The sequence below is a fragment of the Podarcis muralis genome, chromosome 11 (genome assembly GCF_964188315.1).
Source record: "Podarcis muralis chromosome 11, rPodMur119.hap1.1, whole genome shotgun sequence".
NCBI lineage: Eukaryota > Metazoa > Chordata > Lepidosauria > Squamata > Lacertidae > Podarcis > Podarcis muralis.
In genome coordinates, this window is record NC_135665.1 from 56,195,716 (window position 1) to 56,209,999 (window position 14,284).

Consider the following 14,284-nt stretch of genomic DNA (forward strand, 5'->3'; position numbering starts at 1 on the left):
TACCATCTACCAAGTTACCCAGTGGGCACAGCACCCCCAAACAGCACATCTTACTCATTTCAGTAGGGTTTGCAGTGAAGGAGTTCTGGGTGATTTGTGCACATTATCAGCCAGTTTGGGCATCATGTTTTCGTCCATGGAAACTATTTTTGGAGTTGTTGCCAGGGAGGAATGTATGCAAGAGAACTGAAAATCCTTGTGGTTTTTTAAGCACTGATCTGAAACCAGAACCTGGCAGGCGTCCAATGGGGATTATCTGTGTCAGTGAGTTTTCCCACTACAATCCCTTCACAGGAATTTAAACGTTAATTGCACAGGAATCCCTGCTATGATTCCTGAAATTTCACCAGGCCTATGCATTTTCACAGCCATGAGGAATAGAAACTTGTTGGGGGGAGGAGCAAATGCTGTCATTTGTACAGTCCTGAGGCCTTTGCTCAGTACTCGGTTCCACATGTTTTCAGATTCATCTAGGAATGTTAATTTTACCTTTCCTTGCCTCCCTTTTCCGCTTGTGTTATGCAGGGGCTTAAAATACGGAAGTTACTCAAACTTCATGCTGGGGCTGCAGTGTGTATTTATGATACCTCTGTGCAGAGGTGTTTGTAATTTTTACAGTATGTTAATTGAGTTCCAACCCATCCTGTTACCCACACCATTTTCCCGTGCTTCATAACCATTAAGTAATTAATCCTCCCCAACACCGACGCAGGAGGAATGCTGCATAAAATTATCCATCCCTATGCCAAGAGCGAGAAGATTAATCTGACAAAGGAAGTCTTCCTTGGTGCTAGGTGAAAGTTCTTTCTGCTGATTGCTCCCTCTGGGCTACTAGAGCGCTGCGTTCATTTGCCACTACAACCACCACAGCCCATTACTATCCACTCATGGGACTGAAATGCAAATTTCCTGCAATTTAAAGATGATTTAGAGCAGTGTTTCCCAACCTTGGGCCTCCAGCTGTTTTTGAACTACAACTCCCATCATCCCTGACTAGCAAGACCAGTGTCAAGGGATGATGGGAATTGTAGTCCAAAAACAGCTGGAGGCCCAAGGTTGGGAAACACTGATTTAGAGGCAGGCAGGCTTGTGCAGCTGGATAGGTGGGTGGAGGTATTTAGGAAAACTTGGCACTGAAACACAAGCATTTCAGGTTTCTCAAGACACCTAGTTTGCTTTTTGCAAATACCGTATTTTTTGCTCTATAAGACTCACTTTTCCCTCCTTAAAAGTAAGGGGAAATGTGTGTGCGTCTTATGGAGCGAATGCAGGCTGCGCAGCTATCCCAGAAGCCAGAACAGCAAGAGGGATTGCTGCTTTCACTGCGCAGCGATCCCTCTTGCTGTTCTGGCTTCTGAGATTCAGAATTCTTTTTTTCTTGTTTTCCTCCTCCAAAAACTAGGTGCGTCTTATGGTCTGGTGCGTCTTATAGAGTGACAAATACGGTGATTTCTTTCCTTCCCAGTGACGGCGGTGTTAGAAAACGAGAGCATCCAGGGTCTGTCGGGCGTGAAGCCAATGGGCTACCGCAAGCGGACCTCCAGCATGGGGGACAGCGACAACTTCTACACCTTGGAGGCCATCATCCGCCAGCTGAACACGTTCCACAGCGTCATGTACGACCAGGGCCTCGACCCCGAGATCATCCAGCAGGCTGTGAAGCAGCTCTTCTACATGATCAATGCAGTGGCCCTGAACAATCTGCTGCTGAGGAAGGATGTCTGCTCCTGGAGCACAGGCATGCAACTCAGGTGGGCTTCAGGCCAAAGCACAGGCTCATGCTTAGCCACCCCTCCCAAAGGCTCCACGTCTCCCAATGCCACCATTTTGCTTCTCCCAGTAATAATAATAACAACATTTTATTTGTACCCCGCCCTTCCCGGTTCAAAAACCAGGCTCAGGGCGGCTAGCAACCAATTTAAAACATTTGATTATAAAAGCAGCATAAAATACAGTATAAAAAATGAATAACGCTAAAATTCAAAAATCAATTTAGGGGAAATAAGCAATAGATAATCCCCAGGTCTAGCTGGCTGAACTGGTCCTACTTGGGCCAGTGTGGAGGCCAGGGGAGAATTCGCTGTGGGGTCTCAGAGCGGGTGATCTTCATAAAAGAGCAGGGGGAGGGAAGAAAAGGGAAATAAAAGATCAGGCTGAATTCAAATTAAAGGCCAGGCAGAATAGCTCTGTCTTACAGGCCCAACGGAAGGAGGTTAAATCCTGAAGGGCCCTAGTCTCGTGGGACAGAGCATTCCACCAGGTCAGAGCCATCACTGAAAAGGCCCTGGCTCTGGTGGAGGATAGTCTGACTTCCTTAGGGCCCGGGACCTCTAAACTATGGTTATTCATGGACCTTAAGGTCCTCTGTGGGGCAGACCAGGAGAGGCGGTCCCATAGATACCAGTTTTTTCAGGAGGAAGAAGGGCAGTAGTATCCACTGCCTCACCAAGAAAATGTGGGAGCATTGTGTGTGCCATCCCTGGTGCAGTAGCGCAATCATACCAGTTGCCTCGACTTTAGCTCATCTCTCATGCTGTGTAGATCATCTTCGGGAGTCAGTCGCTACAGAGGAGCACACCCAAGGGTCTCTTTTGCCTTGGGAAACTCAAATCTTCTCAGCCACTTTCAGAGGCAACCTGCCAGGATTGAAATATTTCCTCTTCCTCCTCCTATTTTATATATTTTTTAAATTATGGCCTTCTTGTGTCGGTCCAGGTTTAACATCAGCCAGCTGGAGGAATGGTTGCGAGTAAAGAATCTACAGCAGAGCGGGGCTGCCAAGACCATGGAGCCTCTGATCCAGGCAGCACAGCTCCTGCAGTTGAAGAAGAAGACCTCAGAAGATGCAGAGGCAATATGTTCTTTATGCACAGCCCTCACCACACAGCAGGTAAGGAGGTGAAGGGATGCAGTGATTTACTTGTTTATGAGGTCAAAGTCTTAACAAAAGACTTGACAAAGCCAAACACAAGATTGTTTTGCTGTCCCAAAAAACCCCACCCACACCGTTTTTAAACTCACAACATCCTTGTGAGATAGGTCAAGCTGAGAGAGGTTAAAGAGCTCAGGGAGCTTAGGGACATAGGTGGAGCTGCGGGTTAAACCACAGAGCCTAGGACTTGCCAAACAGAAGGTCGGCGGTTTGAATCCCCGCGACGAGGTGAGCTCCCATTGCTCAGTCCCTGCTCCTGCCAAGCTAGCAGTTTGAAAGCACGTAAAAGTGCAAGTAGATAAATAGGCGGGAAGGTAAACGGCATTTCCGTGCGCTGCTCTGGTTCGCCAGAAGCGGCTTAGTCATGCTGGCCACATGACCCGGAAGCTGTACGCCGGCTCCCTCAGCCAGTAAAGCAAGATGAGCGCCGCAACCCCAGAGTCGGTCACAACTGGACCTAACGGTCAGGGGTCCCTTTACCTTTACCTTACTGGTGAGCTTGAAGGCCAAGCAAGAATTTGACCCTGGATCTCCCCAAGTCCTCTCTGAGGTTATCACCCCCTCAGCCAAAGGAAAGCATTTACAGGAGAAAAATCACCGGGCAGCTGTTGCAAACGTTAAGCACCCACTCCCACCTGGAAGCATCTAACCTTCCCCTCCCCACCCAGGTTGGGTGGCCTGTGTTATCCTTGCAACTTGTAGTTACACCCTTAGTTCCTAAGTTTTCTCCCTCTTTCCTTGAGAGAAGTGGCTACGTTATTTTACGTTATTTTAAATAAAGGGTGATGCAGGGTGCACTGCATCAATTCAGCTACTCTGTGTATGCCTCCTCCTCTAAGCCCCCGTCTTATTTTCCTGTCCACAGATTGTAAAAATACTCAATCTCTACACTCCCGTGAATGAATTTGAAGAGCGTGTGACAGTAGCCTTCATAAGAAACATTCAGGTGAGTGCTCCAACAAACAGGCATTGGGAAGTTCTACCTCTGCCTCACAGAAAAACCAATCATGTGTGTTTTCTAAATGGCAGAGCTTTTAAAGCCTTGGTTCAGGAATAGATCGCAGGGATACAAAAGCATTTATATTGCTTTTTTTTTTTTTTAACCCAAGATGCTCAGTTTCCCTCCCCCTCTTACTAGTACCTTTTCTGTGCAGCGTCACTCATAGAAGCACACAAGGCTCCTTTACACCAAATCAGGCCATTGGTGTAGCCCAGTTCTATTTATTTCAAATAGCAATGACTCTCCACAGTCTCAGCTCAAGATCCTTCCAGGCCTTAACTCCTTGCACACTTGGAGGTGGAGACACAAGTAATGAACCTGGTACCTTCCATGCACGCAAAGCCATGTGCTGTGCTCCTCTTCTGCAGATTTATATTGATTGTTGCAAAATGCTTTTATCACAGACAAGGCCAACAGTGAGAGGGACGCCATGTATCTTTGACCTGTAGAAGCAATATTGGAAACATTGCCAGATTTCCTCCTGGCTTTCTACCTTGGAAAAAAATGCCCTTCAAGTCACGGAAGGCTGCAGATTTGGGAATGGTGACTTTCTGAAGGGGTTGGAGCTTTTCAGCATACCCTCCCTTCTGTGATTCTAATCTTTTGAGGGAAAAGAATAGCTGAATAATAGCTTTTCTTGGCACAAAGGTTTGGTTCCCATGACCCAGAATCCTCGTACAGAATAATGGATCAAAATCCAATATGGTTGGTCGTTTAGACCAAAAGTTTTAAAATTAGCCAATTGATGGAAAGATTTGGTCTCAGAAGGTTTTTGGTAAATACGAACGATTCACCAAACAGTTATTTTCTTTGGCTTTTATCAGTCAATCAATTCGCAGTATTTGACTGCTCAGTTGACTACCATGGCAACCAGATGTGTTAGTACTCTGTCCCCTCTTCCAACTGCAGAAAGCCAACTGAGGATAAGGCTGGTCTCAGCCACACAGGTGTTCCAACGTGAATTCTGCTGCATTTTGTCTGTTTGCTGATGTGTGTGTTTTCTTCCCCATCCCCTTGCCCCCAATTTCTTGTAGGCAAATTTGCAAGAACGGAATGAACCTCCACAGCTACTGTTAGACTTCAAGTTCATGTTCCCTGTACTGTTTCCATTCAACCCTTCTTCTCTAACCATGGACTCTATCCACATCCCCGCTTCTCTCGGCCTGGAATTCCTCAACAGAGTTTGAAGATACTATATTGACTCCCAGCCAAATTTCCTAAGCAAAAAAGCAAAAAGTGGAATTTAAGGATCTCTTCAAATGTGGACCAAATGATGGTTGATGAACCAATACACTTTAGTGAATCAGTGCTGAATTGTATAGCATAAGAAACTAATCTTGTATTTTTGGTTGGATGCTTTTTGGTTTGTATGGAGGGGATTTGGGGGGGGGGGGGGAGAGGCAGATTTTGCTGCTAAGAATACTTGAAACAAGTGGGGGTTTGTACCACTTGATACCATGCTAAAAATATTCTTTCCCTGCTGCCATTAAGGCACCAGCATTGGTAAATGGAATAACTATTTTCATTTTCTTAGGTTGTGGTTTGAGAAATTCTATCTTGAAATAATAGAAAGAAGCCTTCATGACCGTGCATCGTAACGGCGTCCATGGTTATGGGGCTCGCTTGCACATACTGAACTTCGGTTTCTGAATTTCTGCTGCTGCCCTTCATTTTCAAAATGATTGTTTTGGGAAATAAAGTTGCAGTAGGCCAAACCAAGAATTAATTATGTAGTCCGAAAGGAAATTTAACTGGTGGAGGGAACAATGCTTTTTCTTTGTATCTGGGGCACAAGAAGATGGTTACATCTGTTGTCCCAGCTCCATCAAAGGCAACTTTGTACGGACCATAACCTAGAAGCGGTCAGTGGGGCAGTTCCAGCCTGCCTTCAGTATATTAAGTGGCCATAAATATTTTGTCCATGTGCCACACTGAGAAAGAGGAAAGTCACGGACCCAGAAACCTCTGCAGGAGTTCGGCTCTATAATTACAGCTCCACTGCAGACTGCTGCAGTTTACTCGGACCAATCCAAAATCTTTATGCCTCTTTTATCCTGTGAATATGTATGAGAACACATTGCTTTTACTGTGATTGTGGGGAAAGATAGATAGGGGTACAAGGTCCAAAATACTTCACAAAAAGGTCAGTTCCTTGTTATCATAGTTGAGTAGTCCTTACAGTTACTAGTGGCAGTGCCAATCTGCAGGACAGATTCCCTGGCCGTGTTAGGAATCATTGTGAAGTCAAGTCAAGATACAGTCTGGCAGAGCTTCCAAAGGACAGGCTGGGCAATCTGAATGGAAGGTTTGCCTTCAACCAACTCTGTGACTTGTTTCAAGCCAGTTGTGGAGGGCAGTTGCTTCATACCATGGAAAAAGTTGTGTGATGCCATATCGGATTGGGTAGCAAAGTGCTGGTTGGCAGAGAGGCCTTTTGGGAGAAATAGAATGAGATATTAGCACTGATGACATTGCATCGTTACCAGCAATTTGAAGCAAACCAGAATGGTTAGGGAAATTATTTTAACTTCCTAAAATGGCACTAATATGCAGTAGTGTTAACAGCACCACTTCCCCATCAGAGACTCGATTGCCTAATGAAACATGGCTTAAGAAACTGGATCTGCCTAAGCTCAGTGCACTGATACACAGTGCTTTTAAGTAAGCAGGCAATGAAGCAGGAATCCACTGTTAACCATGACTTGCCATTACACACAAACCAGGAAACTATGGTTAATGGTTTCCAAACAACCCAGGATCTGGAAGCCAATGTTAAACCATGGCTTTGTGTCCTGGCTTGTTTGAAAGACATTCACCATACTTTCTAGGTTTGCACATGATAGGAAGCCATGGTTAACTGCAGCTTCCTGACGTAATTCCCTGCCTGTGCAAAGGGAAGAGGGAAGTGGCTGCTTGCGTATACCTACTTACCAAGCCAGGATGTGAACGTGACCAGTGTAACAAATAGAAACTGTTCCACCAATATGGTTTTTAATCTTTGGGTTTAAAGTAAATAGCTTTCTCAACTCTCTATTGTTTCGACATTAAAGTACACCTGCAATTCCTACCTATTCAGTTGCTTTCAAAACTATTAAGCTTTGCAAAGGCAACACTCAACCTACTATCAGAGAGCGTCAGAAATGCAGAGCAGCTTCCTGCAACTTGAACTTAGGCAGCTAGCCAATTCGAAGAGGGAGATTTTGACTGCTGCAAATCGAATACCCAGCTTGCGAAGTATCTCCCTTATAATAGAATACAGTTTTTACCAACGGACTGGTCCTAAGCATTCTGATCTGATTCAGAAAAGAACTGGAGTACTTGCCCATTTTTAGCAGGTGATGAGTCCCAAGGGTCACTGCTCTCTTTTTTAAAAGTTCAGCAGTCTGCATATTGAGGTATTGCTGATTCAGGCTACGTTGCTCAACACCTTGCAGTATCGAGTCCTTGGAAGAACAACATGCAGAGAGAGGGAGGAACAAGTAAAGTCCTGCAGTCACCTGATACACAAAAATCGTCTCTCTCACTCCGCATTTCTAATGTGCACTTACAAATCCGCTGCTGCAACACTGCAGTGTATTAACATCGCAGTTGAACAGAGGTTATAATACAAAATGGAAGTATTCTGGGGACCATGGTTTAATATAGCTTTTCATATTCCTAATTCATAAACCAGTAACTATGGCAAGTAACGATTGCTTCAGCATGCACTTGAGACATTACTCCTTCAGCTGAATATTGCTTCAGTTCTACAGTGCCTTGAGCTTCTGTTTGGTAGTTTTTTTGCCCCTGCCAAAGGTGCCCAGTTAGGTTTCAGCCAGTCTCATGGTGGTGAAATTACCCAATAATGCTCCAGTCAAGGGAATCCTCCCCTGATACCCCCCCCCCCGGCATTGCTCCTCATTCACACCCTACTTGGGCATAGAAAGTGCCAGTTCTCATGGCAAACTTTGCCTCTTTCTCTTGTGACTTCCTGCATGCGGCAAACCAATGTTGGACAGAGCCTATTCTCCAGCAGTTGCCATGACTGACCCCTTGTGCTTAGGCATGCCAGCTTTGTGGGTTTGAAGCTTGATAGAATAAGGAAGCACAGTAAAGTATGTTGCCTTCACTGAACAAAGCCATTCTTCTCCCTGACCTTGGCAAACAACTTTCTTTATACCACAACTGTCTCTTTCCAGCATGATTGAAGAGATTTCCTTTGAAGCTTCTTTTTAAAATAATAAATTCCAGGCACTTCTTTTTTTTTCTTTAGCCAGTGCACAGTAATGGTCAATTAAATGACATAAAAGCAAGAATAGCAGCATCCAAGCCACAGTCGGTACTGCAGCAGCCAGGTAATTTTCTTTCTGCATTATGTTCTCTTCCCAGGATCAAATCTTCCATTTCCCATACAATCAGCCTGAGGTTGGGGCACTCTGCCAGTTGTGATGAACTAGAGCATTTGCCCCCTTAAACGTCGCGGGGAGATGAACTGGGTGACCGCTCCTGATTTCTCCAGTGCAATGCAGAATTTAGTGTTGTCCTGCACTCTAGACTAAGCAGAAAGTATGTGTTCACACAGTTTCTCTAGTTGCACCTGTTTCTGTGTATCCAGTTGTGCAATTTTTTAAAGTGTTCCAGCTGCAACTGAATCACCATGCATTGCTAACCATAATTCTAACCAGGTAGGCTAACTGAAAAGGAGCTGCAGAACCCACTTTCACAGTGATCCTAGAAAACGTATTTATAAAATGTGGCTAATGTTCTTCCTGAGGATAATGGTATTTCACTACAGCACTGCAAGGAGAATTTATTTATATTATGTATTATATCTGTGTATATTTTAAAAATCTGTTAGTATAGAAAGAGATATGAACTGAGTAAATAACTGTAATATTTAACTGCAAAAGATTTTCAGAAGGATCTCATGTTAAATATATTTGATGTATGTAATTTTTATGTTATCTGTTTTTAAGATATCTTGGGACTTACTTTTTAAAAAGCCAATTCACTGGTATTGCCCTGCACAAACATGCCTTCTCTCTCTTCCTCATCAGCCATTTAAATGTCATTTAAAACTCTTTAGCACAGTTCAAAAAGGTGGTTGGTGTCATTTATTTCATCATTTTAAAATATTTCTGATAGAGTACTTTCCCACTGTGTGCCTTTTCACCATTATTCTCAATCACGATTTTTTCAAGACTGAGTGTTAATAATTCTGGGGAAACCTTTAAATGTCACCAAAAATTGCCTTTGGAGTTGTAAGTAGACAGTTGACACTGGAAATTTTGAAGTAGACATGTTCAAAAGTCGATGAAGCAAGTTCAGTATTCACTGTAAACAATAGATGCAGTCTAGCAATTGCACAGAATCCAAACTGGGTTTAATGGCCTTTCCCCAAGCAGTTTTCTAAGCCTCCACCCCATACATGACTTTTTAAAGGGAAATGTGTCCAAAAGTGTGGATGTGCAGACATTGATGCTTGCTCACGCGCACCCCCTTTTGCTAACATGGAAAACCCTGCTTTGTAGGAACACACATTCATAATTAATCAGCACACATATTAACAGCAAAATAAATTTTAAAAATGCATTCAGATCCACAAATTGAGAAGGGGGGAGGGGAGAATGCAGCATATATTACGTTCCTCATAATAAAGGGCAATTGAATGGGGATAGCAGTCAAATTAGCAATGTTGAAGATCCTCTAGCAACGAATAGCCCAGCATGTAACTTCTCTATACTTAGTCCAGCTAGTATGGGTAGAACACGTCACCGGTGAGCAACTTAAGGAATTTTTTCCTGAGTCAGTAATTCATAATTATGTGTCAGTTAAATTTGGGCAATGGATCTTTTTATAACTATTGGAACTGCTCCCAGAGACGAATTCATGTGTGAAATTCTTACTGTAGCAATTAGCTGATGATCATGTGCTGATGAAGCAGTCATTGATCACTATTCCATGCATGGTGCCATAGCTAGCGGGGAAAACCAACCCAACACACTTTTGTTACTCCCTTCCTTCCAGCAATGAGATCGCGGGTTGAGAAAGGGGTGTTACAAAGATTTTCTATGCAGCAGCAGGAATATATCAACTGAGGCTGGAAGAAATCTGCAGCCACGACCAAAAAGAAGGTAGACATCTCTCTTTGTCTATCCTCTTCCTCCAGCAGCAGACTTCCAGAGAGAGAAGGGAGCATTTCAATTTCCTAGACTTGGCAGAAATCCTATAAAGTCACTGAACTTCTTGGGGCTGATTCCCACACTGCTTGGGTCGGTGCGGACTTGGTTTTGATCTGTGCTGGCTTTATTTTTGTCACTTCTTTAGGACAAGGATGACTAACCTGAGGCACTCTAATTCCCATCAACCTTAACCAGCATGCCAAATGGTCAGCGACGCTGGGAGTGGTAGTCCAAGAATAGCTGGAGAGCCACAGGTTAGCCTCCTCTGCTCAAGGCTTCAGATTACTGTACTATAATGCAATAAACAGGGGTTCACAACAGGGTGTCTGCACAACTTCATCATATATATATGTTCAATGAACATGGACAGTTTGCATTGAATCTAAACCCCTAAAGCGAATTGGCTGGCTGTGCCCTTGAAACTAATTGTCAGAGCTGGGCATTAGGGTACCCCAGCACCATAACTTTATTTATTGAAGGAGACTGGTCAGACCTATACCCTATGAAAATCAACAACTGCCAGTGAAACCAGCTATTTGACTACACGATCATGCCTATTTAAAATCATGCTGCAATATTATGTGTGTACCAGGATTTAGACACTGGTAGCAGGCCATGGGTCTATGTGTTCCCTCTTCCCCACCACCTGTTAATCACATTTTTCTATTACATCAGTACCACTGCTAGTTGCAGCTAAAGGAACCTTGACTGACACCAGTGGTGACACTGAAACAAAAGTTAAGGCCGGTGGAAATTCACATTGAGGAGAGGAGCACACAGTCTGCTCCCGAACTCCTTAAACAGGATTAAGAGAACAGAACCATTACGTTCCTATTGTCCCTTTTAAGATGTTATAGAAATAAAGTATGCAAGAATTTGCAGTGGCTGACCAGGCTGCTGCAAGCTGTGCAAGCGTTTGTAAAGGTGTATTAACACTAAGCCATATTTCCTCCTCATGCCAGCACTACATTAACAACATGGACTTGCTTCTTATTGTCAGACTGCTATACTGTAATAGGACTGTAATTTTAGAAGTCAGAACGACTTGGGATTATGGATAGCCAGCTACAATAATCCTATAACTGTGCCAATCAAAATATATTGTACAAGCCTGTTTACGCCTGTCTCCTCAACCTATTGGATTTTAATGTATTTGATGGTGTAACAGAACAGTTTGCTTTCTGAATTAAGGCTGAATATTTTAAATACAAGCAGCCAATAACATTCCCCTTAAATACTAGAATTGTTCAAAGAACACAAAGGCCTGACAGTAAAAATGGATGTGCAAAAGGGAAGTAAGGATTTGCCTAGCAGTAGCCAATCCAGGATTTGCTGTGTGCATGCAGAGTCTTAGTCACCACAGGTTGATAGGCCAGCTGCTCTGAAGGTACTTGAATGACTTTTGAAGGCAAGTCCCAAAAATGTAGATGAAATGATACTGCTGGTAAAAGAAATATTTTTCCATTTTGAACAGATCTGTAAACTACACTTTCTGATTGTAGGAAAACGACAAATAGTCCTGTCCTTCAGCTGTGCATAAAATATTGTGAAATAAATACTTTGGAATATGTGGGAGGCTGTTGGGACTTATTTTCTAGTGTACTGCATTGAAAACGTCATATTTGCATGAGATTGATAATTCCCATTTCAAAAGCGTAATCCTTCTCATGGGCAGAATTGAGGATGAGTTGACATTTTCAGAACGTACCTGGCTGGCTCTCTGACCCTAAACACATCCACCTGTGTTTTTGCCAGTGGGTTGCGTGTCTGGTAAAGTATCAGTACACCATTATTATTTTTTTAAAAAAATTGATATATATATATATAGTAAACAAATATATATCAGTTGAAGGGTGAGTTTGAGCCCAGAGCCAGCCAGATCCTGATGGCTTCAATTTGGAAGGATGGTGAGAGGATGGGGAAAGGTACTAAAATACCTCCTTTTATCCACGTCAGTTCTTCCCCAAAAGCATTTTACAAAAGGTTCTTATCTCTGCACTGCTGTATGCAAGAAATTTGCATCTTGCATGCACAGGTATACATATCAACATCCCTGGTTTCATTTGGTAGAATAGCAAAGTACAAGCTGATAGGGAAATATATTTCAGTGTTAAACCTATGATGGCCCACAATGTATTTGCATACTGTTTTTCTTGAACAATTCTATCCTAGGAAAAGAGAAAGCACTCTGGCCTTTTGAAAAACAATCCAGTTTGAAATGTGAAGACTAGGGCAGGAATACTAAGTAAGGAATCCTTACTTGGGAGTAGGCCCCACTGAACATGATGGGGCTTGTACCTAAATGAACAGGGGGCTTAAGAGGTAGACCTCTGATTATAGGGCTTGTGGTTTTTTAAATAATGATGGCATCTAGGGTTTCCTGAATTAACCCTTCTGAAGAGCAAACATTATTATAGCAAAGAAGTGCCAATAAAACAATTCACATTCCTATTTGGTTCGTGGTTGCTTCTGACAGACCAAAAGCAATAAAGTCAAGCTTATAAAAAAGTAAAGTTTAATGGAATAAGGTGTGACAGGGTGAATACCTCTATTCCATCTCTGCAGGGGTACAAGATAGCAATCTGATATCAACCTGTACCCTGTTGAGGCTGTTCAGAGTTGCAGGTAAAAAGCTCTCAGCTATGCTAGACAAGGTGTGAATTCCATGACACTTTATGACATATGTGATGGGCCTCCTCAGTGGTAGAAGCTTTATGGATTTCAGCCTTTAATGCTGTTTCAACTACAGTTAAGGAAAATGCAACGAAAGGTATTGTCAGGGGCTCAGGAGCAGAGGCACAGGAAAGGGAGGAAATAGAGAGCGAGGGGGAGGAATCCGAAGGAAATGTTAGCGATGACAGCGGTCCGAGGTCTCTGAGTCTTTCCAGCGAATCGGAAGATTCACAGAAAGGGGCTCCCATGGTCAGAGCAAGGGGGGTGCCCAGGGGGACACCCCAGGAAGAAGGGGCCAGAGGGGACTCAGAGAGCAGCAGTTGGAAATCAGGACCAGCTTCCCCACCAGAGCGCAGTAGGGGGGAGGAGTCCCAGGTATCGGGACCAGGAGGCTCACCGCCAGCGGGAGGAGAGGAGTCAGGATTGGCCACGCCTCCATCGGAGAGCGAGGAAACGGTCAAGAGGAAGGTGGAAGGCTGGGCGCGCGCGCCAAGTTCAAATGTACAGGAGGGCGGCGCAGTTGGCAGCCCGGATAGGGAGCCAGGTCCCAAAGCCCGCTGAAAGGAGGGGGAGGAGTCAGGGGGGTCAGCGTCAGCGTCAGAAGAGTCCAGAAAGGAGGAGACCCCGGGGGGCAGAAGGACCCAGAGGAGAAAGGAGAGACGGAAGAGGTGGAGTAAGGTTAGAGTCTTAAGCTGGTGTACAGGGGGTGGAGACTCAGATGGAGCTTCGCCGGTCTAGCCTCTAAGACGTAGAGCTGGGGCGCTGCGGCTTGGAAATGGAAACTGTACTTCAATAAAGACTTTTGTACATTACTACCGGCTAGCGTGGGTCCTCTGTGAGCTGGGACCTGGAGCCAGCTCTGACAGGTATGTTTTCCCTATTGCTTATAGGGACTCCCTGTACAGACTCCCTGTAGTGCATCATAGGAAGGCAGGAGAAAAGCTAAGGTGGTTTGAAAAACTCTGGACCATTGCCATAATGGGAGGAACTCACTAACAACCTACGGCCAAGACAAGGCAAAACCAAACCAATAGCACACTATACTATTGGGTATCCTTTCACTACATTTATTTATTTAAAAAACCAGCCTGCCATTAAACACTGTGGATTACTTGCATTTGTTTCATTCTCTGCATGGCAGCTTGTGCTGCAGGATCCAAGGGCCACGTGAAGAAATCTGCAATGGAGAACAAATATATTTGTTAGTAACCATGATCCCTTGCTCCCAATGTAATTTTCTTGTTGTTGTTTTATTTTGCCTTTAATCCCTGGTGTAATTGCATTGGCATAGCTAATGTTTTTTTTAATTGTTTTTTTTAAATCAAGCAAGAGAAGCAAAATAATAAAACAGGGACTTTATCGAATCTGAGAGACCACAAACTCAGAGAGAAAGCCTTTCACAAATGATGTAAGAGTTCTATTGCTATGAGCCGTTAGAAGGGTAGAGTTACAACGTGGCAGCTCCTCCTTGCAAGATGACATAAGACTTAAATGATTCTCACCAAGAGGATGAGAAAC

General features: G+C 43.9%; 1 protein-coding gene and 1 long non-coding RNA gene across 7 annotated transcripts in view; both read left to right on the forward strand.

Annotated features, from left to right (window-relative positions):
- MYO5B (myosin VB) overlaps positions 1-9,893 on the forward strand; it is a 287,447-nt gene extending 277,554 nt beyond the window's left edge. For all 6 annotated transcript variants that reach the window (XM_077936491.1, XM_077936490.1, XM_077936493.1 and 3 more), the window contains 4 exons: positions 1,466-1,751; positions 2,716-2,890; positions 3,798-3,878; positions 4,967-9,893. In XM_077936491.1, coding sequence (XP_077792617.1) covers positions 1,466-1,751; positions 2,716-2,890; positions 3,798-3,878; positions 4,967-5,119 — 695 coding nt within the window. In that variant the 3' untranslated portion in view covers positions 5,120-9,893. The remainder of the gene's footprint in view (positions 1-1,465; positions 1,752-2,715; positions 2,891-3,797; positions 3,879-4,966) is intronic.
- A 2,132-nt stretch (positions 9,894-12,025) lies between these two features.
- Positions 12,026-13,840, forward strand: LOC144329234 (uncharacterized). Its single transcript, XR_013394721.1, has 2 exons — positions 12,026-12,863; positions 13,633-13,840. It is a non-coding gene; the product is annotated as an uncharacterized LOC144329234 (long non-coding RNA).
- Positions 13,841-14,284: the final 444 nt, after the last annotated feature.